This window comes from Thamnophis elegans, chromosome Z (genome assembly GCF_009769535.1).
Source record: "Thamnophis elegans isolate rThaEle1 chromosome Z, rThaEle1.pri, whole genome shotgun sequence".
Taxonomy (NCBI): Eukaryota; Metazoa; Chordata; class Lepidosauria; order Squamata; family Colubridae; genus Thamnophis; species Thamnophis elegans.
This window is the reverse complement of record NC_045558.1, coordinates 26741942-26766945: the sequence shown is the minus strand read 5'-3', so window position 1 is coordinate 26766945 and position 25004 is coordinate 26741942. Positions and strand designations below refer to the sequence as shown.

General features: G+C 43.9%; 1 protein-coding gene across 1 annotated transcript in view; it reads left to right on the top strand.

Moving 5' to 3' along the window:
• The window catches only part of CUBN (cubilin), a 187038-nt gene that overhangs the window by 137026 nt on the left and 25008 nt on the right, over positions 1-25004 (top strand). Inside the window, 8 exon segments of the mRNA XM_032235067.1 lie at positions 772-821; positions 824-862; positions 2592-2707; positions 3289-3316; positions 5264-5384; positions 5466-5476; positions 7890-8054; positions 11568-12218. Of these exon segments, the coding sequence (XP_032090958.1) occupies positions 772-821; positions 824-862; positions 2592-2707; positions 3289-3316; positions 5264-5384; positions 5466-5476; positions 7890-8054; positions 11568-12218 (1181 nt within the window).

Genomic DNA, 25004 nt, shown 5'->3' with positions numbered 1-25004 from the left:
TATTCCTAGATTTTCTGGATATATAATGTCTTTCTTCTTTGGAGATGACTGAAAGGGGAATTTCCATAATCATTCCCCCCATGTCCCAGCCAGTTAATTTTGCAATCCCAAGAAGAAATAGTGAAGATGCTTGCATGGCACAAAAGCACTGCACAGAATAAAAGAGGCAAGACTGGAAATGCTCTGAAAAGCATTACTATACTATACAAAAGGTATAGAATCTAAGATACTCACACCTGAAGAGTCAGTGGCAGATGATGATGATGATGATGATGATGATGATGATGATAATGATAATGATGATAGTGATAGTGATGATTCTTCAAGTCAGTCCAGACATTTAATGATTGCATAGGTAAGTCCCTGCAGTATTCTTGGCAAGATTTTTAGAAATGGTTTGTCACTCCCTTCTTAGAGCTGAGAGTGAGTGTCTGGCCCCAAATCAGCTCTCTAGCTTAATGCCTGAGGCAGGACTAGAATTAGGTCTTCCTGATTCTAGCCTGGTGCTTTAACCACTACACTAGCAACCTAGATCTAAATCTTGTTCTCTATAGTATAGTACAGTCACGCTGAAATACATTTTGTCCTTTTTCATGGGAAGGAAATGTAGGACAGGTTCTATGGTTGATTAGCAGACATCTTTGTTTCTTTCAGTGGCAAGTGGTGGCACGCTGACAAGACAAAATGGACTCACTTAAAGTATTGGGTTTTCTGAACTTTACTATCCTGATCATTTATTATGTGAATGGTTTCTCCCTCGACCTGAAATCATTATCTTACCATTAGCTTTGAAGCACTAGATATTCATCACTCACTAAAATGCACAAAAACTACTTGTTAATTCTAGAAAATAGAGTGACAGGTATGTGAATCAATACCATATCTTTTTCTCTCATGCCTTATTGGGTAATTAAAAGGCATATTTTGAGCTATGGCCAACATTACATGGATTTTTAGTTGTGCAATAGAAATACTTTTCAATCTCTTTTTCTCCTTGGCCACACTTTATATCTGTTGTGAAGAGTACTTAAATCTACTTGAGTAGATATAGGGTTGCACAGGGATTTACAGCAGGATAATGGAATTTCTTCCACTGTTAGATGGCTTTTTAATGGCAGATACAATTAGATACAGACTATTGTTTCTCACCGTATCTAGAATTCAAATGGGTAGATTTACTTTTTTTTTTAACACTCTTGTTGCTTATTTTCTTAGCCTACATCTACCCACCCTCCAGCCCTTGAAAACTATTCCCAACTGCTACTTGAATGATGCCATCAAATGTTACACGTGGCTGCATGCCATTTTGTCTAAGATATTCTTGGGAATTTTTCAAAGTTTTGTGGAGATAAATGTTTTAAATCTCCTAAGTGATAACAATGAAGAAGTTAACATTTCCATAGCAAACTATTACATAGACCAGGGGTGTCAAACTTGATTTCATTGAGGGTTGCATCAGCGTTGCTTTTTACCTTGGGGCAGCAGGGAGTAGTGTGGCATGGCCAGCTTGACATCACTCATGTTGAGGAACCTGTGGCGGCCTGAGCGCTTTGCCAGAGAAAACCGGCTCCTGAACTCCATTTTTGGTTGCAATGGCCTCCTGCAACCCTCCGGCAATGAAAGTGGAGCATGGCTGGCCCTCTTGAGCTCCATTTTCGCTGGTAGATGCACTGTGGGCCAGTCCTTCGCTGTTTCCAGGGTGGCCCTGCAGGCCAGCTTTAAGCACCCCGCAAGCCAGATCCAGCCCCCGGACCTTGAGTTTGACACCCCTGACATAGACTATACTTTGCCATAAAAAAACCAGAAATTATTGTTGGCCTTAAGCTTATCCATGAAATGACAACTATGACTCCATTGTCTTCTCTTTCTGTTTCTTTAGACTCTCTAAGCTTTTCTTCAACCTTTTTTACCTACCAATATTCTGTGATGTGCTGTTACGTCCCAAGAAAAAAAGATCTGAGGTTCTCACAAATAGCCAAACCCTGATTGAAACAGAAATGCTTCTAGGTTCAGAAGGAAGTTTGATAATCATTTGTTCCTAAGTTGGTGTTTCATTATGGAAAAAAAACACACAAGTACAGGTAGTCCTAAACTTGCAATAGTTCATTTAGTGATCATTCGAAGTAATAGTGGCACTGAAAAATGTGACTTAGGACCATGTTTCACATTTACAACTATTGTAGCATCCCCATGGCCATGTGATCAAAATTCATAATTATGATGGTTGCAGTGTCCCAATATCATGTGATTGCCTTTTGTAACCTTGAGACAAGCAAAGTTTAATGGGAAATCCAGATTCACTTAACCGTGTTATTAACTTGACAAGTTCACCGATTCACTTAATAATTGTGGCAAGAAAAGTCATAAAATGGGGCAAAACTCATTTAATAACATAAATGTTGGGCTCAGTTGTGGTCATAAGTAAAGGACTACCTGTATACCAGAGAGAGAAATTCAATATTGTGGGGTTTTTTTCCCTTTTCCTGATAAGCCAGGATTAATTTAACCATGAACTCAATTGTCGTCACTTTACTGGGGCCTGTCTACATTTATAGCAAATGTTAGATTGCTTTCTTTTACTTTATCTTCAGGGGACTTACTAGGTAGATGCTATGATGCTACTATACCTGCTGATGTGGACACTGTTAGTAACTTGGCCTATATCAAGTTTGTCATTGATGAATCCATCAATGCTCAAGGCTTTCAGGTTGCATTTTGCTGCCAGTGCTGACGGTAAAATATAACCTCTTTACACATTTCTATACATATCAAATTTCTTTTATATGCAAAGTTTCATTTGCTGCAGAAAAGGGATAAAGTACAGTTTGGGGAGTTCTGAATTTGTATGCTATCTGAATTTTTTTCATTATTGTTTCATAATAGTGACTATATATTCCTGAAATGTGATTACCATACTAGTTGCTGTCATATATCAAATAAAAGAGTATGTATACTGTAGTAGAAGATACAGCAATATAACTGAGTTTTACAATATAGCTTTTAAATGAAGTGAAGAGAGCAATTTCAATATTCTTTATTTTCTGTCCTGAGTATCATTGTAACTTCTTTGTTCCATTAAAAAAAAAAACTTAAAGTCAAAAAAATTGATGTGAGGAGATCTCTTTTTTAACATAATTCCAGAGCATGGAGGTGAACTTAGTGGTACTGTGGGAACATTGTCCTTTCCCAACTACCCGAATCATTCCCTGCACAAATTAAAATGTTAATGGAGAATTCTGTTGCCATTTGGATTACCCTCAACATCAATGACTTGAATTTTGTATCCAGCAAGAACTGTGGTTTGAACTATTTGGCAGTAAGTACATTATTTAGAATTTGAAAAAAGTGTGTACTATGAAACCGGCTACCACAAAAGAGAACACGAGAAATTAAAATGTTGGAAACAATACAAAAGCCATCTCTTCTCTAAGCCAAGGTGATTTACTATTTTGAATGGAAAAGCATATTTCAAAACACGCCTTTTAAAAATACTTATGTAAAAATTAAAATAAGGCTCTACAATATGAACAGTCTTTTCTAGAGGAGTCCTGGCTGTGCTTGATTCATTGATTTATTGTAGGTTCAAAATGGTATTGGTGAAACTCTGTGGTATGGTGACATCTGGCACTCAAGTTAAGTCTTCTGGTAACAATATAATGGTAGTTATAGTAACAAGTCAAGATGACTCAGAGGCCTGCTTCGAAATTACATATACTTGTAATTAAGATGCAAGTAACGGTAAAATATATAAATGTTATATAAATGGTCATGTATGATATTATTGTGGTTTTACTTTAAAAATAGGTGCATATGCTCAGACTTCTGCCCACCTAGCAGTTCTAAAGCATGTAAAGATGCAACTAGAAAAATAAGAGCCACCTTTGGTAGGACAGCGTTCCATGTGCCTTTGGTGTTTAGTCATGACGGCCATATAACCACAAAGATGTCTTCAGACAGCGCTGGCTCTTTGGCATTGAAACAGAGATGAGCACAGCTCCCTATAGTCAGGAACGACTAGCACATTTATGTGAGGGGATCCGTTATCTTTACCTTATGTTCAGACAGTTTTGTCATTTTGTTTTCATTTCAAACAAAATTGACACATGAATTTAAATAGCAAATTCAGAATGAATTTAAATGGTAACACTTCTGACAATTTTTCCAGTGATATCTAAAAACATAATTCTTTTGCAAAGTTTGAGGAAGAATGGGATGTAGATGTAGTATGGCAGGGAGCTTATGATTTATCAATGATTTTTAGAATTTAGGCAATCTATGATATATACTGATCATCAATACAAATGGAAAAAGTGATGGGCCCACAGTCATCCAGTAGGCTTTGGGTCTAAGTTGAGACTAGAATTCATTGTCTCCCAGTTTCTACCTTGATGCCCTTAACCACTATACCAAACTGGCTCTGTAATATAATTATATTCAATACTATTTTTTTAAATATTACTTTTTATTATTTTGGTATTACTATTAAGTTGTTAGAAAATGATATAAGTATTGCCTTGGGAGGTAATCCTGGAAGAAGACTATAATTTGACATTATTAAAGCAAATACATATATAACTGCGATTAATATCTGAGAAGATGTTCTACATATTGTGACTCCCTTCCCTAGGAGAATTCTGAATCAGGACTGATGTTGGAAATATCCTTCCATAAATGTCTAACTTCACAGTCCAAAACCACTTGTATGATTCTCAGGTACAGTGATGGCAAAACCAAGTGCCGAAACCCAAAACCTGGAACCCGGAAAAGGAGCTGCCTAGGGCACATGTGCGTGCCTGAAAATGAACTTCTGGTTTCTGGCGCGCTCATGTGCACTGGCCAGCTAGTCTTTCAGGTTTCTGGTGTGCATGTGCATGCAACAATCAGCTGGCCAGTATGCAGGCTCATAGTGGAAAATGGAAGACCAGCTATTCCAGTTTCCATCACTGCAACATGCACAAAGGCCAGCTGATCATCATGCACACCAGAAACCTGGAAGAGGGACGGGCAACACCATGCATGCCAGATGTCATGGCTCCTCATGCCACTTCAGGTACCCGTGTCATAGGTTTGCCATCACGGCTCTTATCTGTGGCTCTTCCACCTGTCTTCTAAGGTCCTTCCCACATGTACATACACCTACTAAGGTTTTAATATTGATGATTTTTTATTACAAAATTATCTCGAAGTTATATGACATTGGTACATCTACATATCTCTTGAGTATGCATTCATCTTTCTTCAAATATCTCACATTTCATTTTAGCCAATGGTGATGTGAAACAAGCTGAAAGAGGAATTATTTCAAGTCCAAACTACCCACATCCTTACAATAGTTCTACTCATTGTTCCTGGCTCTTGATAGCACCAGAGGGAATACCATCAATGTGAGTAATCAATCATCTGTAGAGAACAAGGAGGCTTTTATATTTCTGATATGTGCTACAAAAATGAGTTTCTGATTTTAGATGGCCATGCAGTTTGTTACCTCTGTTTATATGGATTTCAATTTCCAAGCAAAAAATATAAATCAAAAGCTCATGTTTCTGTAAAGCACCAAAGGGAAAGCTATTTAGGCAAAAAAAAAAAACATTCAAACAAGTGATCTTTACTTTCCACACCAGCAAACATGATTTCCTTTCTTTTAAATTAGATGCCCATTGATTATTACAGTCCAAATAGTTGGAATGTAATAAATAGTTGGACTCCATAGTTGGACTTCATTTATTTTACACACAGTTTGCCCAAACCAAACTCATGCAGTCTATTTTTCAAATTCCCTTGAGAATATTCTTCAATTCCCATTCTTCACTTACTTGATGAGACCAAAAATGCAGTTGTAGAAGAATGGTTAAGGAGAATTTAACAGGAAGAATAAGCCCTTTAGTCAAGCAGCACCTGAGTCAGGCAAGTAGCTGGCAAATACCAGTTCATTGCCTCCCATTGTTGACTCTTGCAACTGTTGTGCTCTCCTTGAGCTTTGGGGACTATGCATCTTAACCTTGAAACATCCAATGGCTATTCTGCCTTGCTTGTTTCAACATTGCCTTGTCTTTTAGTTTAGTTTAGTTTAGTTTAGTTTAGTTTAGTTTAGTTTAGTTTAGTTTAGTTTAGTTTAGTTTAGTTTATTGGGATTTATAGGCTGCCCTTTTCCCTGAGGGGACTCAGGGCGGCTTGCATTCATAGGGAAAGGGGGGGTGCAATATAAAAACATAAACAATATATGAATAAAATAAACAGTAAAACACAACTTTCATTCAGCACTCAACACTCGGGCGGGGTGAATTAGAAACTTATCCCCAGGCCTGACGGGATAGCCAGGTCTTGAGGGCTGTGCGGAAGGTCTGGACGGTGGTGAGGGTGCGAATCTCGACGGGGAGGTCGTTCCACAGGGTCGAAGCTGCTACTGAAAAGGCTCTCCTCCGCGTAGTCACCAGTCGGCATTGACTGGCGGATGGAATTCAGAGGAGGCCCAATCTGTGTGATCTAATTGGTCAGAGGGAGGTAATCGGCAGGAGGCGGTCTCTCAAGTACTCAGATCCACTACCATGGAGGGCTTTAAAGGTGGTAAGTAATACCCTGAAGCGCACCCGGAGATCGACAGGTAGCCAGTGCAGCTCGCGGAGGATAGGTGTTATGTGGATGAACCGCGGTGCGCCCACTATCACTCGCGCGGCTGCATTCTGGACTAACTGCAGTCGCCGAATGCACTTCAAGGGCAGCCCCATGTAGAGCACATTGCAGTATTCCAGCCTAGAGGTCACAAGGGCTCGAGTGACTGTTGCGAAGGCCTCCCGGTTCAGGTAGGGTCGCAACTGGCGGACCAGGCGAACCTGGGCAAATGCCCCCCTGGTCACAGCTGACAAACGATGATCAAAAGTCAGCTGTGGGTCCAGGAGGACTCCCAAGTTGCGAACCCTATCTGAGGGGTGTAAAATTTGACCCCGCAGCCTGAGCAATGGAACACTGGCCAAATTGTTGGGAGGGAAACACAACAGCCACTCGGTCTTGTCTTCTTCATTTACACCATTGTTGGTTGCTGCCCAGGAATTTATTCCTGATCCAGATATGAAATAGAATAGTTGTCACTGGTTCCAGTCTTTAAAAGCCTAGAATGCTGAGTTTTGGTTTTTACCTTGAATTAAAATCATGATTTGAATTAGGATTTGAGAGCTCAACTTCAGTGTCAAGATTAGGGTTAATGTCAGGGTTCCAAATATCACCCCCAACAAAAGAAAACTCTGAGACTTGAGTTTCCTCTAAGTTCCATTTTATTAGAGATGTCATATTGGCACATCTGGGAAAACCAAAATTTGAAAGCTTTCAGGTTTTCCGACCCAGTTGAAGGTTCAAGAGCCTGCCCAGCACCCACATGTCCATCACAAGGCCCAAATGGGAGATGTTTCTCAAGCACACCCATCCAGGTGCAGGGCAAGTGCAGGGCAAATTGACCTTAGCTTCCAGAGAAAGCAATTTTATTTTGACTTTATAGTACCCATACTCCATACAATTCTCCCTCCCATTTTCCCACAGTAGAAAATGTGGCAGGCTTGAAAGGCCAATGTAAAGGCTGGCTTCCAGACCTAGCATTCAAGTTCATTTACACAATCTACAAAAACTCTCAGAATACTAATTATTTTTTAAAAAATCAACCATTTCCAAAATGGCTTTCAATTTTTTTAAAAAAAACTATTTTCAAGAAAAAATATACATGATCAATAAATAGAAGAAGAGAGTGCAACTTTGCTGTTAATATTACTAGAGTTTAGAAAGAATTGCTAATTTATTATTTAATTATAAAATGTATTGACATTATTATGCATTACAATCTTTTTTATTTGTCTGCATAACTAAAAACCACTCTGTGATGTAATCATTCCTTATTCTTGCAGGATGTGATGGCATACTTCATAAAGAAAATGGTACCATAACTTTTCGCTATTGGCCAGAAATCTTTCCTAGTTCCACCAGGTGCTCAAGGGCAGTAATTACCCATGAGAGCAAACATTGTGAAATAATCTTTGATCAGATTCCAGATAACAATTTCCAGATTCCAGGTAACAATGGATACTGCCAGAATAGTTTTGTAAAGAATAAATGGTTCCTTAATCTATCACTGTCTAATTCAATTTCAGAAGTTTTGAGGTTACAGTTCTTAAAATTTGCAGTCAGGAGTGGGTTCCTGCCAGTTCTAACCTCTTCTATAGAAGAGGTTCCACAAATCTATAGTGCCATTTAGAACTGGTTCCAGCTCCCTCCCCTCGCCCGTCTGTACATCATCAAGATGAAGAACGAGAGGAGGAATTCTGGGAATTCTGAGCCTCACATTGGGAACCACTGTTCTAAAGGAAATTCATATAGAATGGATCAATATTGTGGGGATTCAAAATTGGTTACATTTTTATATATCCATTTGAAAGTCTGCTTTTGTTTATTTTTCATTTAGTATCTGAAAATATTCAAAATAAAACTTTTTTTAGTTTATTGATTATATATAAATATATTTGTATATAAGGCATTTCATTTGAAGCGTAGGGATGTTCACAATTCCTAAAAGCTGATAGTTTTTTAAAAAGAATTTGCAAAACTTTGGTCATCATTGTACAAAACTGTACAATAGCCAGGCTGTACAAACTACATAACTCCCACTTGTTGCTAAAGGGCAAACATAATTTGTCAAAATGTAGGAAGTCATGAGTAACTGAGTAACTATTCTTTGCTTAAAAAATGAAAGGGCTGAAATGGCATTTGCTATTTCATTCCTTGAAATATATTCACATAGTCAAGACATTTTGGTGTTTAAATCTTGCCATTATAAATAGTGATGAATATCTTAATTTTAATTTCTATTTTTAATATAACAAGATTGTCAACAATTCTTCCTGTGCCACAAAAGTATATCAAAATGTGAAGTTATGTCTGAATTTTAAAATAACAATGTGTTTGTGCATACTGTTCAGCTCCCAGTGGGTGGGAGTGGGTGGTTTACAATAATAAGGTCAAACAGAATAAACCCAAGAATTAATAAATATATTCTTTAAGAAATAAATGAAGCACATAACTTTGCAAGGTGGACATAAATTGTAATGTAAGTATTTGGGAAGGTAATGGTGATTTGTAAGCCTAAGAAGCAGCTTCTCATTCACTGCCATTTCTTCTATGGTATAGAATTTCTTACAATTTGTCTTCCTGAGCAATTGCTATCAATTACACCAAATTACTGGTGCTATAATATAACACATAAATCAAAGTAAAAATCAGTAATTCTTTAAAAAAAGAATTGGGTGGATTTTTTTTCCTAGTTCTATATTTGGCTGTGATGTGGTAATTAAGGTGTTGGCCTAGAAACAGAGAGGCTCATGTTCCAATTCATTCTTAGAGATCTAATTTACCTCAGGTTTATTAAGAGAAAAAAATAAGTAGGTAATAGTATGTATATTGTCTTGAGTACTTGGAAGAAAGACAGGATATAAATCTCACAACATATAGGATTAGTATTTTAAAATCCATTAAGTTTAAAATCCATTTTAGCATATTTATATGTGTTTGTGTGTGTGTGTGATTTTTTTTTCTCTTATATTCTATTTTAAGTTACTATGATTTCTGTATTTTATGTGCTGACTGTGACCAAATAAAGATTTGAAGTTGAAGTTTATAAAAACAGTTGGTACATAAATAGATGAAGAAAAGATGGATGGTTCCAACATATATTTGCTTCCTAACTTTAAAAATAAATAAAAAGGACAGAGATTTTTAACTGGCAAATGATTCAAGATGTACATGCGCTCAGAGGGGGTTGCTGCTGGTTCAGCCCGGTTTGGCTGAACCAGTAGTAGAATTCAGGCCTAGGTCACAGAACCGGCAGAGACCTAAACCTGCCATGCCCCCAAACCAGTTCCCTCGTAGCTGCCATTTTAGATTTTAGCGACTGCATGTACGCAGTTCACAGTAAATTGTTCTGCGTATGTGCGCAGAACAATTTACACTGAAGAGGGCACATGCGCACACTGCGCACCTGTTGCAAAAAGGCAGTAACACCGGCAGCAACCCATTCCTACATGCACTGATATATAAAATGCCACATGAACCTAAAGGAACCAAGTATAAAGTTTCCCTACCGTGTGCATTGGTGAACCACAGCTATGAAGAAGATTTAGATTTTGTGACAACTATTTTGTGAATAATCTGTGAATGTTTGATATATTCAATATCATTCTGTTGGATTCCACTTAGTGAGTTGGTAAAGTCTTTATTATAATCTCATTTATATTTAGGGATCAGAATATAAATCAGTATCAATGAAAATTACCCTACTGCTTTACATATATACTATCATTTGTCCTCCAGATACTGGGAGGAAGAGATAAAGAACAGGAAGACACCATTTTAGCTGTTGGGTATGGAAACTCAACTCCAGGGCCTACAGTTACTCCAGGAAATGAGATGACTATAGTGTTTCAGTCACAGGACATTTCAGGACATAGGTTTTCTGTATCATTTATAAACAGTAAGTAATTTGTGCAGTGATATTTTCTAAATCTTTCTGCCCTTATATCATGATATCTGTCATAACATTTACAATATTTCATCATAATATACATCATTATTTGCTTTCTCACTCCATGACATCCATGAGTCCAGTAATATTGAAAGATTGTTCTTTGACTTAGTTGAGCGTTCTTTTTCTTTTTTAGTTTCAGTTGATATCTTTAACCTTGTTTTAATTCCACCTGTTGAGGATTAATAAAATCCTTCAGTTACGACCAGGAGGCCAGCAACAGCGTATGCTGAGCCCTGATTGGTCAAGGCGCAGCATAGACTGTTGCTAGCCTGCCAAACCGTTCTGATTGGCCAGGGTACTGCATCAGCAGTTGCTGGCTGCTACCCGGCCGCCCATTGGTTCCCAGTTAAACAAATGTTGTATAAATACCTTGGCGCGGATTTTGACGTTTCGAATCGCTGTCACTACTCTGTTTGAAATAAACCTTGTCTTTTTGGAAGTCCTGGCTCTCGCGTCTTCCCTTCAACCCTCGATCATCAAAACTGGCGACGAGGATGGGATACAGCGATTCCCGTAGCAGAGCCTAGGACAAGGAACGAGAAAGAATTTAACCAGCCGCTCAAGCTGCGTCTAAACCGCCGGTGCACGAACGCTAAAAAAATTTTTTTTTCTCCGCTCCTATCTACTTCCATTTGAACTGTCTCAACCTGGGCGAACATGGCATCCACCTTACCGCCCTTCGCACCATTCGGATCTGCTGGTGAAACCTGGGAAGGTTTCATGGAGCGGTTCGAATGCTACCTGATTGCATCCAAGAACCACAATCAGTCAGAAGAAGAGAAATGCAGCTGCTTCTTAAGCTGCTGCGGGCCCGCGATATTCGCGTCAGCCAGAGCCTTAGCCGCCCTGCGGCCAGTATACCAGCTCAGCTGGGACACGCTCATGACCCGGCTTAAGGGCCACTACGCCCCGGCATCGTCCCACATCACTTGCCGCTTCGTCTTCCGCCGGTGCATCCAGAAGCCAACAGAGAGCATCAGCCAATTTTTGGAATCGCTCCATGTAACAGTGGCCCAGTGCAACTTCCAGAATTTGGACGAGAACTTGGTTGAACAATTTGTGTGCGGCGTTAAGGACATAAATTTGAGAAGCCGCTTCCTGCGGCACCACGACATCACCATGCAGCAGGCCATGGAGGCTGCCAGAGCAGCGGAACTCTCTGAGCAGTCCACGGCCGACATGCAATGCCTGCAGCTGGCATCGCCACCTCCTCCTCCGATGCCGGGGTGCCCTCCACCTGCCACGCAAGCCTGCCTGGTCGATGAACTGTTGCCACCTGAAGACCCCTGCAATGAGGTTGTTGGCCAGCTCAGGGAGCAGCCTAGGCGCCCACCACCACCACCTCCTGCTGCCCCTGCTGCAACCTTGTGCGTGGGTTGTGGTGGCCGCCATGCCCGCACGGCTTGCCCGTTTAAGAGCACAATCTGCCGTCGTTGCAATAAAAAAGGGCACATTGCCCAGATTTGCCGTGCTTCTCTACCTGCGCTGTCCTTCCTACAGCAGCCAGCCGCATCCCAAACGCAGCCGTGCCGCCAACCGCTGCGGCCTGCTCAGCGGGCTGAAGATTACCACACCGTTTACCAGCCGGAGATCGCCGGTGAAACCGTCAGCCAGGCGTCCGCCGGAGCCCGAAAGGTTTCTGCCTCTCTACAACTGGAAGGTCAGCCTTGCCGTATGGAGGTGGACTCTGGCTCCTCCCGCTCCCTGATCTCCTGGGCCGCCTTCTCCCGCCTGTGTCCCCATGTCTCCTGTGCCCAGCTACAACCTGTGGACACTTCCCTTAGGGACTACCAGGGGACTCTCATTCCCACCCTGGGTTCTTTCCCTATCCTTGTTCACTACGGGACCTTTCATGGGCGCCTGCCCATTCTAATTGTAAAAAATTCCCTCCCTGCGTTGCTTGGTCTTGATTGGTTTCCTGCCTTGGGTCTCTCTATCGGGGGGGTGCATAGGGTGGTTCCCTATGGAGCCAAGGTGGCGCAGTGGTTAAATGCAGCACTGCAGGCTACTGCTAGATCAGCAGGTCAGCGGTTCAAATCTCACCGGCTCAGGGTTGACTCAGCCTTCCATCCTTCCGAGGTGGGTAAAATGAGGACCCAGATTGTTGGGGGCAATATGCTGACTCTCTGTAAACTGCTTAGAGAGGCCTGAAAGCCCTATGAAGCGGTATATAAGTCTACTGCTATTGCTACTGCTATTCCCTCCTCCCTGGGGGACGTCCTCTTAGAGTGCTGTCAAAGACACGCTTACATCAGCGGCTGTCTTAGTACAGTACAGTGACAAGCTGCCGCTGACGTTAGCGTGTGATGCCCCCCCCCCTATGGTCTGGGGGCGGTTCTGAGCCATGTCCTCCCAAATGGTTCAGAAGCCCCCGTGGCTTTTTATTCCTGGACACTCTCCTCAGCGGAGCGCAACTACAGCCAGATAGACAAGGAGGCTCTGGCTGCAGTGTCCGGGGTTAAAAAATTCCATGACTATCTGTATGGTCAGCACTTTACTCTTGTCACTGACCATAAGCCACTCCTTGGGCTTTTGGCAGGCGACAAGCCGACCCCCCCATTCTATCTCCCAGAATGACACGCTGGATGGAGTTCCTTGCAGCGTATTCCTATACGCTGCTCTACCGTCCAGGCAAGCAGCTAGGGCATGCTGATGCCCTTAGCCGCTGTCCCCTGCCAGAGACTGACCCCCACCCCTGTGCCCTCCCTGCCAGTCCTCTCGATTGCATCCTCCGGCCTACCCCTTTCGGCCGCGGAGGTCACTGTGAAGTAACCATCCTCTGCTACCAAATGTGATGTTCCCATGGGTCGTCCATGAGGCCAATGTTGAGAAAAGACAGGACACGAACTTTCTCGAGATGGAGCGACCCAGATTGGGGGTCTGAGAGCCCCTTTTATTGAGACAGGACAAAGGCAGGAGGAGCAATAGCATGTGATTAAAAACAGCCTGCAAAAGTACAATTTCTAATCTACTGCTCAGTCTATATATGGTCAAATCCTGGGCGTCAATGGTAGGGCACATCTCAGAATGTTATGTTATGCATTATCAGGATGTTATGGCTTTCTCGGAGCCAGTTGTCTCCTGTGTGATTCAGCGTGACTCTGCAGGCCCTAGTATGAACTAGGCCATGGAGGACACACACCTACACAAGGAACTATATTACAACATCTCCTACTTTTTTATTTTCTTTTTGTCAACAAGACTTTCCCTCTTCATCTGACAGGGCTGATCACAGCATTCTACACATAAACCAATAGAAAATCACATCATGGCAAAGGGTGGGCAAAAGGGGGAACAGAAGATTACAAGCTGCATGGCATTGGGAGGGGAAAGGGCATGTGTGGGAGTAGCTGGCTCACATAGTTCATGTTACATGAGGCTGCATAGTGAGTCCTGGCCCGTTTAGGCCGGAAAGATGTTTCTGGTGCGATGTTTTTGCATCCCTGTGTATGTGTGTTTCAGACAGCAGAAACTGCCCTGCACACACACACCCGGAATGTTTTTGTTCTTTAAAAGGCAGCGTCTCCTTCTTCATCACTGGGCATGCAGAAGGGAGCTTTCCCCATGAAGGGGTTGACTGTTCATGTAACTCCATGTGGTTGACAATGTGAATATTCTTCTGTGGAGCCAAGCTAGAGAGTATATTCTTACACATAGTTAATAAAGAGGATACACATTGAATACAGCAACACAACAGTATCAGCAAAGCAACAAGGGTTATAACGGTCTTGGAAACATTTCCCAACCAGCTAAAATTAGGTAACCAAGAGGTCATCCAATCCCACCAGGAGTCCGAGGCCTTATATGTTTGTCCAACTGTTTGAACGGTATCATGTAATTTGTCCACACTGGTTTCAATTTGTCCGGACTGGTTCAAATAATGACAACAGGTAGCATTCAACCAAACGCATAGTAGGGGGATCTGCGGCGAAAGATGGGGCAGCCTGTCGGTGGAGTGGAGGGTGGAGGGTGCTCTGCTCTGTGTTCCAGATCAGAGACAGAGACAGCCTCAAGCTGTGGTTCCTGCTGGTTGGTCATGGTCAGGTTGCTTCTGTGTTTGTGTAGGTGGTTGTATAGGTGGTGTTGTATAGGTGGTTTTGGCAAATATGGTCTTACGTGCCATCCTGGAATCCAAAGAACTTGTCTTTTAGTTGGATTGCAGCGTAGTTCCTTTCCCAGGTAATCAGGTCAGCAGGTCCTCGCCACATCAAGTCAGGCAAGCAGCGATAGTAGACAGGTGGACGGGAGGTGTCTGCAGTAGGTGGAGCTGCAACATGACGAGTCGCTGCCGAGGATGATGGGCTGCCGGTGTGTTGCACTGCTGGGAGGCCAGGGGGCATTTTCCCCTATTGCCAATATATCTGTCCAGGGCATGTTTTAATGTCTAGTTGGCGCGCTCAGCCAACGCCTGAACCTGGCTGTTATAAGGAATGCCAAATTTATGCACAATGCTCCATTGGTTACAAAAGGCAGCAAAGGCTGCACCTTGTCTGTTTTTAATTCTTTTGGGCGTCCCAGCGATGCAAAGGTCCAAATACAATGATTAATAACATGTTTGGTGGCTTCACCCCTTTGGGGGGATGCCATAATGTAGCCTGAACACGTATCAATGGAAACATGTAAATATTTCCAAGGGGCAAATGGAGGATATTGAGTCACATCAATTTGCCAAATTTGGCAACACTCTGTCCCCCTGGGGTTTACCCCCATCGGGAGAGGGTTTGCCTGCTGGCTACAGGTAGGGCACTGCTGAACAATGGCAGATGCCTCATTTGCAGTAATGCCAAATGGTTTTATGAGCGCTTTTTTATTCTGGTGAAAGTAAGAGTGGCTATCCCAAGATGTGATAGCAGAACAAACATTGACATGGGGTGGCGGGGCTGATGCCGCAGCGTCAGCAACATCATTGCCCTCCTGGAGAGGCCCAGGGAAGGGCTGATGACTTCAGATATGGGAGACATGAAAAAATAACAGCGAGAGGAGACAAGACCTTGTAAAGTGAGAAACAGAGACAAAAGTTGTGAAACAATAGAAGAAGAGAGATAAGACTCATACAAAGAGGTTATAATCTGAGTCACATAAAGACTAGCAAGAATTAAGTTAAATGGTTGTTTGTCAAATAACTGAAAGGCCAAGATGGAAGCGGCCAATTCATCTCTTTGAGCAGATTTTTGTGGCTCTGTGAGCTGGGTGTGCCATGTACCATCCTCCTGCCAGGCACATGCTCCCATCGGCAAAGACAGTTATAGCGTCTTTGATAGGAAAAAGCTGTTGAAGGAGGCTTCCACTGGAGCGGAAGGGCTTTTGTAATTAGGGCTGCAAAAAGGGTGGGTGTCTGAGAAATAGTGGGCAAGTGTCACGAGATCACATTCTTGGGAAATCAAATTTGGATTGGGGAGGCCACAGCGCTCCCACGGGTTGGAGAATTTTATTAACAGCCCACAAATCATGCAAAAAATGCCATTTACCAGATTTCCTTCTCTGTCTCTCTCTTCACTTTCTCTTTCCCTCTCTTCCATTCTTCTGTCACTTTCTCCTTCTCCCTTCTCTTTCCTCTTCTTCTCTCTCCTCTTTGTCTCTTTCTGTCTCTTTCACTCTTTATCTTTCTTCCTCTCTCCCACTCTTTCCTCACTTTCTCTGTACTCTCTACTGCCCAACCTGTCCCCATAATTTACCTACTAATTGGCGCAGTTCCCTTACTGGATCCTTCGCTCACTCAAACACATACACACACAAACTTACACATGCACAAAACCATTTTTCTCCATTCCAATTCGGATCCTATAAATCAATTGCTCTGTGAAACATCTGTGAAAAGAATTCCAAGGGCTTCCCGGGGGGCCGTGGCCTGCAGAGGCCCCGTATCAAACCCATCCCCTCCCCTTAGCTGAGGGGCGGTAACATTGTTGGACAGACCCTTGGCAATTGCCTTGTTAATCTCTCTAAGGTATTCGGAGGTCCAAATGGCAAACTGAGAGGGGGTAAGAAGCATGCCTGACAAAAGGGTTTGGAACAGTCCCTTGCAGTATGGGGATTGCACCCCATAGGTGGAAACGGCTAGCTTAAGATCGTTAACAACCCTATAGAGGATTGAGGTATGAGTGGGCACAACCCCCCCAACCGCGTTGGTTTAAAAGGAAACGGGGAAACAATCCTGTGCCATTTCCATGTCCCCTTGATTGAAAGCATCGCGCAGAGCATCTTGGAGAGCGCTACGCCACACTTGCGGGGTGGGGGAAGGGGCAGAAGGGAGAGGAGAAACCTTCTCTTCCGGAGGGGTCGGGGGAGTTGGAGGGGTCTTGGAGAGGGCCATCGCCTGGCAAGCAGGAGAGGCGATCTCCTTGTAGTGCGGGGGAGATATTGCCGAAGGCTTAAAAGCAGCCCCCTGCATATCTTCCTCATGAATTTGAAGGCATTTTACAAGAAGTCTCCAAGTAGTGAGAACTTCCGGCAGGGCTCGAGGTTACTTTAAGAGAGCCCTTCTCAGGGTAAATGGGACAATTCTTAGATGTAAGCCAATAGAGAGAGGAAATGTTTTTTCGGGGGAAAGGGAAGCAAGCGAACTGCTGCTTGAGAGATTGCAATGGAGAATTTAATGATTTCCCGAAGCTCCTGCAGGTGTGCAGTCTGAGCCTTCGAGAAACCTGAGCCCATACTCACGATTGGGAGGGTGCTCCGTTCGCTAACGGCAGGCCCTGGTTGCGAGACTTTGCCAAGTCGGGGATGAGTGAAAGGCCGGTGACACAGGAAGATCACGTCGATCACGTTGCATCACGTCACGTTGATCACGTCCATCAGAAGGCTGCGTGTTCGAATCACGTCGGGGTCACCAAATGTGAAGTAACCATCCTCTGCTACCAAATGTGATGTTCCCGTGGGTCGTCCATGAGGCCAATGTTGAGAAAAGACAGGACACAAACTTTCTCGAGATGGAGCGACCCAGATTGGGGGTCTGAGAGCCCCTTTTATTGAGACAGGACAAAGGCAGGAGGAGCAATAGCATGTGATTAAAAACAGCCTGCAAAAGTACAATTTCTAATCTACTGCTCAGTCTATATATGGTCAAATCCTGGGCGTCAATGGTAGGGCACATCTCAGAATGTTATGTTATGCATTATCAGGATGTTATGGCTTTCTCGGAGCCAGTTGTCTCCTGTGTGATTCAGCGTGACTCTGCAGGCCCTAGTATGAACTAGGCCATGGAGGACACACACCTACACAAGGAACTATATTACAACAGGTCACAGCCCACACTAAGGCCGATCCAGTCCTAGCCCAGGTCTGCTCTTGGGTGTTGAGGGGATGGCCCTTGGACAAGGTGGCCGATTGTTTCCGGCCGTTCAAGGCCCGGAAAGCTGAGCTCTCCCTCCACGGGGGTGTCTCATCTGGGGGGATCGGGTCGTGATCCCTACCGCACTCCGGCCCCAGGTCCTGCCTCTGCTCCACAAAGACCACCCTGGCATAGCGCGAATGAAGGCATTAGCCCACAGCTATGTCTGGTGGCCTTTGCTGGACACAGAGATTGCGGCCTATGTAGGCCGCTACACTACCTGCCAACTCTCCCGGCCTAACCCCCCAGCCGGGCCTGCTCGAGAGTGGAAGGCTCCGAAAGGCCCGTGGTCCCGCCTCCACATTGATTTTGCTGGCCCTTTCCATGGCCAAACATTCCTGATTGTGGTAGATGCCTACTCTCGCTGGGTGGAACTGGTCCTCATGACCTCCACCACAGCCGAGAGTACGGTCAGGACCCTTCGTCGGTTGTTCGCAACCCACGGGTTGCCAGACATCCTCGTTTCGGACAACGGGCCTCAATTCACATCTACCACATTTCAGGAGTTCCTGGCCTGTCAAGGGATCCGGCATGCGCCCACAGCCCCGTACCACCCGGCCTGCAACGGCCGGGTGGAGCAGGCGGTCCACTCAGCAAAGGAGGCACTAGGCCGCATGGACTGGCAGATGAGGGTGGCGGCTTACTTGCTAAGCCAACATTCCACCCCCTGCCCAACGACCAACAAAAGCCCCGCGGAGCTCTTGATGGGCCGGCGCCTGCGGACCCCCCTGGATAGGCTTCACCCGCTCTATTCAGGGGACCAGCCGTGCAACCTGGGGGTTACTCCTCCCCGTTCCTTCCATCTGGGGCATTTAGTGTGGGCCCGGTCTTTTGCGCGGGAACCTAAATGGGTAGCTGCTGTAATAGTTGCCATAACCGGCCCATGTTCCTACAGGGTCGGACTGGCCAATGGATCTGAGTGGAGGCGCCATTTTGATCAATTAAGGAGGCGCCTCCCTGCGGAGACCAATGGGCCGAAGGATCCAGGGCCCGACGACACAGCTGCCTACCAGCCGGTTCCACCATCACAGGCCTTCCCCCATCCAGGCCTTTCCTGCCCTCTGTTGCCAGAGTTAAATGCTCCAGTTGAGTCTGTTCAAGCCGACCCAGCGCAATTCGAAAGGGCCTTCCCCAGTTCAAGCCCTGCCTACCCCGGCGCCCCCTGTTGACAAGCGCCTCTGCCTTCTCAAACCGCAATCGGAATCCCGCCAAGCTACACCCCTTCACCAGTCACCGCCCCCTTGGCCCGGCCTACCTTGTTCATTGAGCCCGCCTTCTGGGCCGTCCAAAGATGGCGTTGCTCAGAGCTCCACTCCCTTTGGGGAGGAGCTACCACGAGCAGGTCCTACCCCTCTGACGACTGCAGGCGAACTGCGAAGATCGGGGCGGGTCCGGCGCCGCCCTACCTACTTAGAGGACTACACATGCTCCAACCTGGGGCATGCGCTTAACCGGGGGGAAGGGGTGTTGAGGATTAATAAAATCCTCCAGTTACGACCAGGAGGCCAGCAACAGCCTATGCTGAGCCCTGATTGGTCAAGGCGCAGCATAGACTGTTGCTAGCCTGCCAAACCATTCTGATTGGCCAGGGTACTGCATCAGCAGTTGCTGGCTGCTACCCGGCTGCCCATTGGTTCCCAGTTAAACAAATGTTGTATAAATACCTTGGCACGGATTTTGACGTTTCGAATTGCTGTCACTGCTCTGTTTGAAATAAACCTTGTCTTTTTGGAAGTCCTGGCTCTCGCGTCTTCCCTTCAACCCTCGATCCTCAAAACTCCCCCCAAGGCAGGGGTGGGTTCATGCCAGTTCTAACCTCTTCTATAGAAGAGGTTCCACAAATATACAGTGCCATTTAAAACCGGTTCCAGCTCCCCCCCGCCCGTCTGCACATCATCAAGATGAAGAGCAAGAGGAGGAATTCTGGGAGTTGAAGTCCACAAGTGGTAAAGTTGTCAAGTTTGAACACCCCTGGGGTTTTTTTCTAAAGGGTTAGGGGTGCAAGGGTCTTGTAATCTGACAGTTTTCAGACTTGCGTGCTTCAGATGCCAGAGTTTTTGAGCCAACATTTTGGTTGCTAAGAAAGAGCGTTGTTAATTGAGTTTCACCACATTTTACAAGTTGGCCACACCCACCCAGTCACATGGCTGGCAAGCCACTCCTGCCTGGTCACATGGCCAGCAAGCCACTCCCACAAAGCAGGCCACACCTACAGAAGAGGTTCTAAAAAACTTTGAAACCCACCACTGCCCCAAGGCTGGTCATTGTTGTCAGCTATCCAGTTATGTCCAATTCTTGACCATTCTATGGATCACCACTCTCTATGCCCCTCTGTCTGACATTGCTTCCTTCAGATCTGCCATCGACATCTCAGTGTCATCCTTTAGAGTATCCAGCTTGTTTCCACTGATAACTCCTAGCATAGTTGACTTTTTGACTGACTCAGCTCGCATGACATGGCCAAAGACATGGCCAAAGCCTTTGTTTGGTAAATAGGGGTGGTATTAAATTAATTGAGTTGTCCTGGACTTCTATTTGGTTCTTCCCTAACAGATAAGAAGGATTCTGACACCTGTCATTTTTCTATTTTTGTTTGAAGATCCAATTCTAAGACATCATGTTTGTTTGAAATAAAAGGAAAACTTATTTTACTTACAAATCCTTTTCTTGCAAGTGTTTTATCTTTGCTTGTTTGGTTGATTTCTGTAAAGTAAGAGAGTCCAGGCTGATGACATTCATGTTTTTTTTCTTTTTCCAATATCATTCAAAGTCCTTTATCTTTTACCTTTTACCTTTTACATTCATCTCATGCAAAATATTATAAGATAAATTTAAAGTAAAGTCCCATTAAAATTGCTAAAAACTAATATAGTTAAATTGGAAAGAACTGCAAGAAACATGTGTTACTGAGTTGAAAGCTCTCCCACCCCAAATATTGTTCATATTGTTTTAATGTACTAGAAAGCTGCATAGTTAAATGAGAAATAAATTAGGTTGAGATCTTGCTATTTTTGCTATTGAGTGTTTCCACTGTGAAACCCTAGAGTAAATGAAATGCACATATCAGGGCCTTTCCAATTATTTTCCACATAGGACCATCATCTATAGCTATGAACTGAGATACTGACCTAATGTACAGATGCAAGCTTACAGCATAATTGCTCTATGTTGATATGGTAATTCTTGGTCAAATTGTATTATAAGAAATCAAGTCCAACAGATGTGGATGTCCAGAGATATCTGATAATAGTTTAGTAGATATGTCATAAAGAAATTAGTAAGTAACTCTTAAGTCCAAAGTTCTCTGTGCCTCAGTAATACATAATTATATGCATTTAATCTGATACTTCCAGCAATATATGAATTTGTCTACTCATTAAACCCAGCACGAAGACATGATCAAAGCTGGCTTAAGTTTCTGTTCCCAACACTGACTGACACATGATGTTGGATTCTAGGTTATAGGTATATTGGTAGTTGTGAACAGAGAGTCTGCTGCAAATTTCTGCAGGACCTGGTTTTTTAAAATTTGCTCAGATTCTTCCATAACTTATACTGGGCAAGGCTGCTTCAGTGTTGCACAAACTAAGCTATTTTTCTTACTGGGGCATGGAAGCGATCCTGTTTTTTCAAGAAAAGGAAATTCCTGTTTCTTTGATGGCCTTCTGACGTATATGAAGCAGTCAGGCAGCAACAAAGCAACTTTGCTTTGCTCATTAGATGTGGTGAGGCAGATTATTGTATAAAGAAATTATTTTCTTGAGCCTTCTTAAAAGCAAGTCACCCATATAAAGCATACCGTATATACTCGAGTATAGGCCGACCTGAATATAAGCTGAGGCACCTAATTTTACCACAAAAAACTGGAAAAATTATTGACTCGAGTATAAGCCTAGGGTGGGAAATGCAGCAGCTACCGGTAAATTTCAAAAATAAAAATAGATACCAATAATGTTTTTGAATATTTATTTCAAAGAAAAACAGTAAACTAGTGGTGTATTCAATGAAATACTTCACTCACCTCATGATGCTGATGTCCCGCTGTGATGATGATGTCCCGTGCAGCCGCGGGAGCGATGTCCCGCCTCATATGACACACGGCACAGTGATTCCTGTCATTGGATCACTGTACCAGAGGAGGTGGGACATCGCTATGTGGCTGCTTGCCATAACAAGGAGGAGGTGGGACATCGTTGCAGAGCGGCAGGAGGGGGAGGAAGGGGAATCATAAGACAGCCCTGCATTACATTAGAACATGAGGAGGGGGGATGGTGCGGTGCACGCTGCGCGGCAAACTGACACAGAGGGAGGGGAAACTCACAGGGGTGCCGGGCCATTCACGAGCGTCACCCAGCGGCATGGCCCTGCCTCTTTTTCTCCTCCATTTCAGGCAAATTTTTCACTGACTCGAGTATAAGCCGAGGCCGCTTTTTTCAGCCCAAAAAGTGGGCTGAAAAACTCGGCTTATACTTGAGTATATGCGGTAAGTGAATTTGCCTCTTGTTCCCTCTACCAGGGATGGGCAACTTGAAAACCCAAGATCCATTGCAGTACAACTAAAAGTATTTATTTCTTCACCACATAGCAAATGACCAAAGTTATAATAGGCATAGATTATAAGAACTGTACAATATTGCCAAGTAAGCCAAAATGTAACAGTAATGGGACATGACTAGTGGTGGAATTCAATTTTTTTTTACTACTGGTTCTGTGGGCGTGGTGTGGCAGGCGTGGCATGGCTTGGTGGGTGTTGGTTGGTGGGCGTGGCAGGGGAAGGATACTTAAAATCTCCATTCCCACCCCGTTCCAAGGGAAGTTACTGCAAAATCCCCATTTTCTCCCAATCATCTGGGACTCAGGAGGCAGAGAATAGATGGGGGCAGGACCAGTCGGAGGTGATATTTACTCAAAATTTCCACTACTGGTTCTCCAGAACTGGTCAGAATCTGCTGAATACCCCCCACCACTCGGACATTACACAATCATATACTGTTCTCAATTGCATTTCTGGCGGTTGATTTATATAACACAACTGAAAGCAACCTGAGTTATCTATTGTACAAGAAGCACCTAATTTTAATGTCATTGGAAACTAATTTCATATTCAAAGCAGCTCCTCCCCATTTTTTACTAAAAGAGGATTTTGAGATTTGAGATTTGAGATTTTATTAATATTTGTAGGCCGCCCTTTTCCCTGAGGGGACTCAGGGCGGCTCACATAAAATCAGGGAGGGGGAATACAAAACAATGACAAAGACACATATAATAAAAGTAATAAGCAACATACATTCATCATTCGGGAGGGGCGGCTATCCTTGTCCCCAGGCCTGACGGGCTAGCCAGTTCTTAAGGGCTGTGCGGAAGGCCTGGACGGTGTTCAAATTTATTATTTCAAAAGTGACTTAAACGATACCAACATCAACTTCCTTCATCATCTCCATATGTTATAGCTAGAAAACCACTGTTAATTCATCTAGAATACATAAATGCATAACATTATAAAAGGGACTGCCAAAACTGAATGTCCTTGTCCTTCAAAAGAAAAAAGAAAAAAAAAGAAAAGTTTCTTTGCAATAAAAAAAACAGTAAATATCCCAATGTTTATTTCAACTCTAGTATTCTTCTGAAAATATTCATTGTCTCCATGTAGGGATTTTTCTTTTCCTGGCAAATTAAATAAAACCCCAGCTTTCCACTCTGGCACACTTGGAAAATGAATGGGTGAATAGGGAGACCTCAGTAATAGCAACCACACCAGTCATCTGCTCTTGAGTCAAATGATTCCTATTTCCTCATGACAGAATGAAGTTGCTGATACAGATTCATGTGAGACTTTTCTTTAATTGTCTAGTCCATATATCTCAGTAAGAAGTAGAAATAGAAAGGGAGATCTTTTTTAATTGTTGTTTTGTTTTTATGCTTTGAGTCACTGTTGACTCCTGGCAACTGCCTGGGAATTCCAGGCAACTCCCTGTTGTCTTCTTGACAAGATTTTGGAAATTGTTTGCATTGCCTCCTACCTAAGTCTGAGAAAGAGTGACTGCTTGAAGGGCTACCCAGTTAGCTTTGGGTCTAAGGCAGCACTAGAACTCATTGTCTCCTGGTTTCTAACTGCATGCTTTAGCCATACATCAAAATGGCTCTTTTTATTCCATTAGAAAGACTCAATTAAAAGTAAAGGTTCCCTTCGCACATATGTGCTAGTCATTTCTGTCTCTAGGGGGTGGTACTCATCTCTGTTTCTAAGCCAAAGAGCCAGTACTGTACAAAGACGTCTCCATGGTCATGTGGCCGGCATGACCAAAAACTGAAGGCGCACGGAATGCTGTCACCTTCCCACCAATGGTGGTTCCTATATTTCTACTTGAATTTTTATATGCTTCCGAACTACTAGGTTGGCAGAAGCTGGGACAAGTAACGGGAGATCATGGCACTGGGATTCAAACAGCTGAACTGCTGACCTTCTGATCAACAAGCTCAGCATCTTAGCCAATGAGCCACCGCATCCCTAGACTCAAAACACATCATCACATTGCAGATGTTCTGCGGAACCATTTTTGTTCACCCATGGTTTGGCAGAATCAAACCCCACAGTGCTTTAGTGGTCCAAAATTTCAGCTGAAGCAAAATTGGATGGAGAAAGTAGAAAAAGTTGGAATGCATAATCATTCTTTCTCACCAGCACCTACTATTGTTATCCGAGAGTCCCTAGTACCTCGTAGGATCCCTGCTCCGGAGCTTGCCGGGTGTGAGTCCTTGCTGGTGAAGTTGGACCTCAAGGGTCAAGTGGGTCTGCTGTTAACGTACCTGCCTCCCAACAGCATTGTGGCAGCCCTCCCCTCGCTCCTCGAGTCAGTAGCCGAGTTGGCAGTTGAGTTTCCCAGGCTTATGGTTCTGGGGGATTTCAACTTGCCTTCTATCGGCGCTCACTCTGATGGAGCGCAGGAGTTCATGGCTTCCATGACAGCCATGGGCTTGACCCAAGTAATCCGGGGCCCAACTCACTCGGTGGGTCACACGCTCGACCTCGTATTTCTCTTGGAGCAGTGGAGTTGTGACCTTGGTCTGAGGGGTAGTGAGATCTTACCCCTGTCATGGTCGGACCACTACCTACTG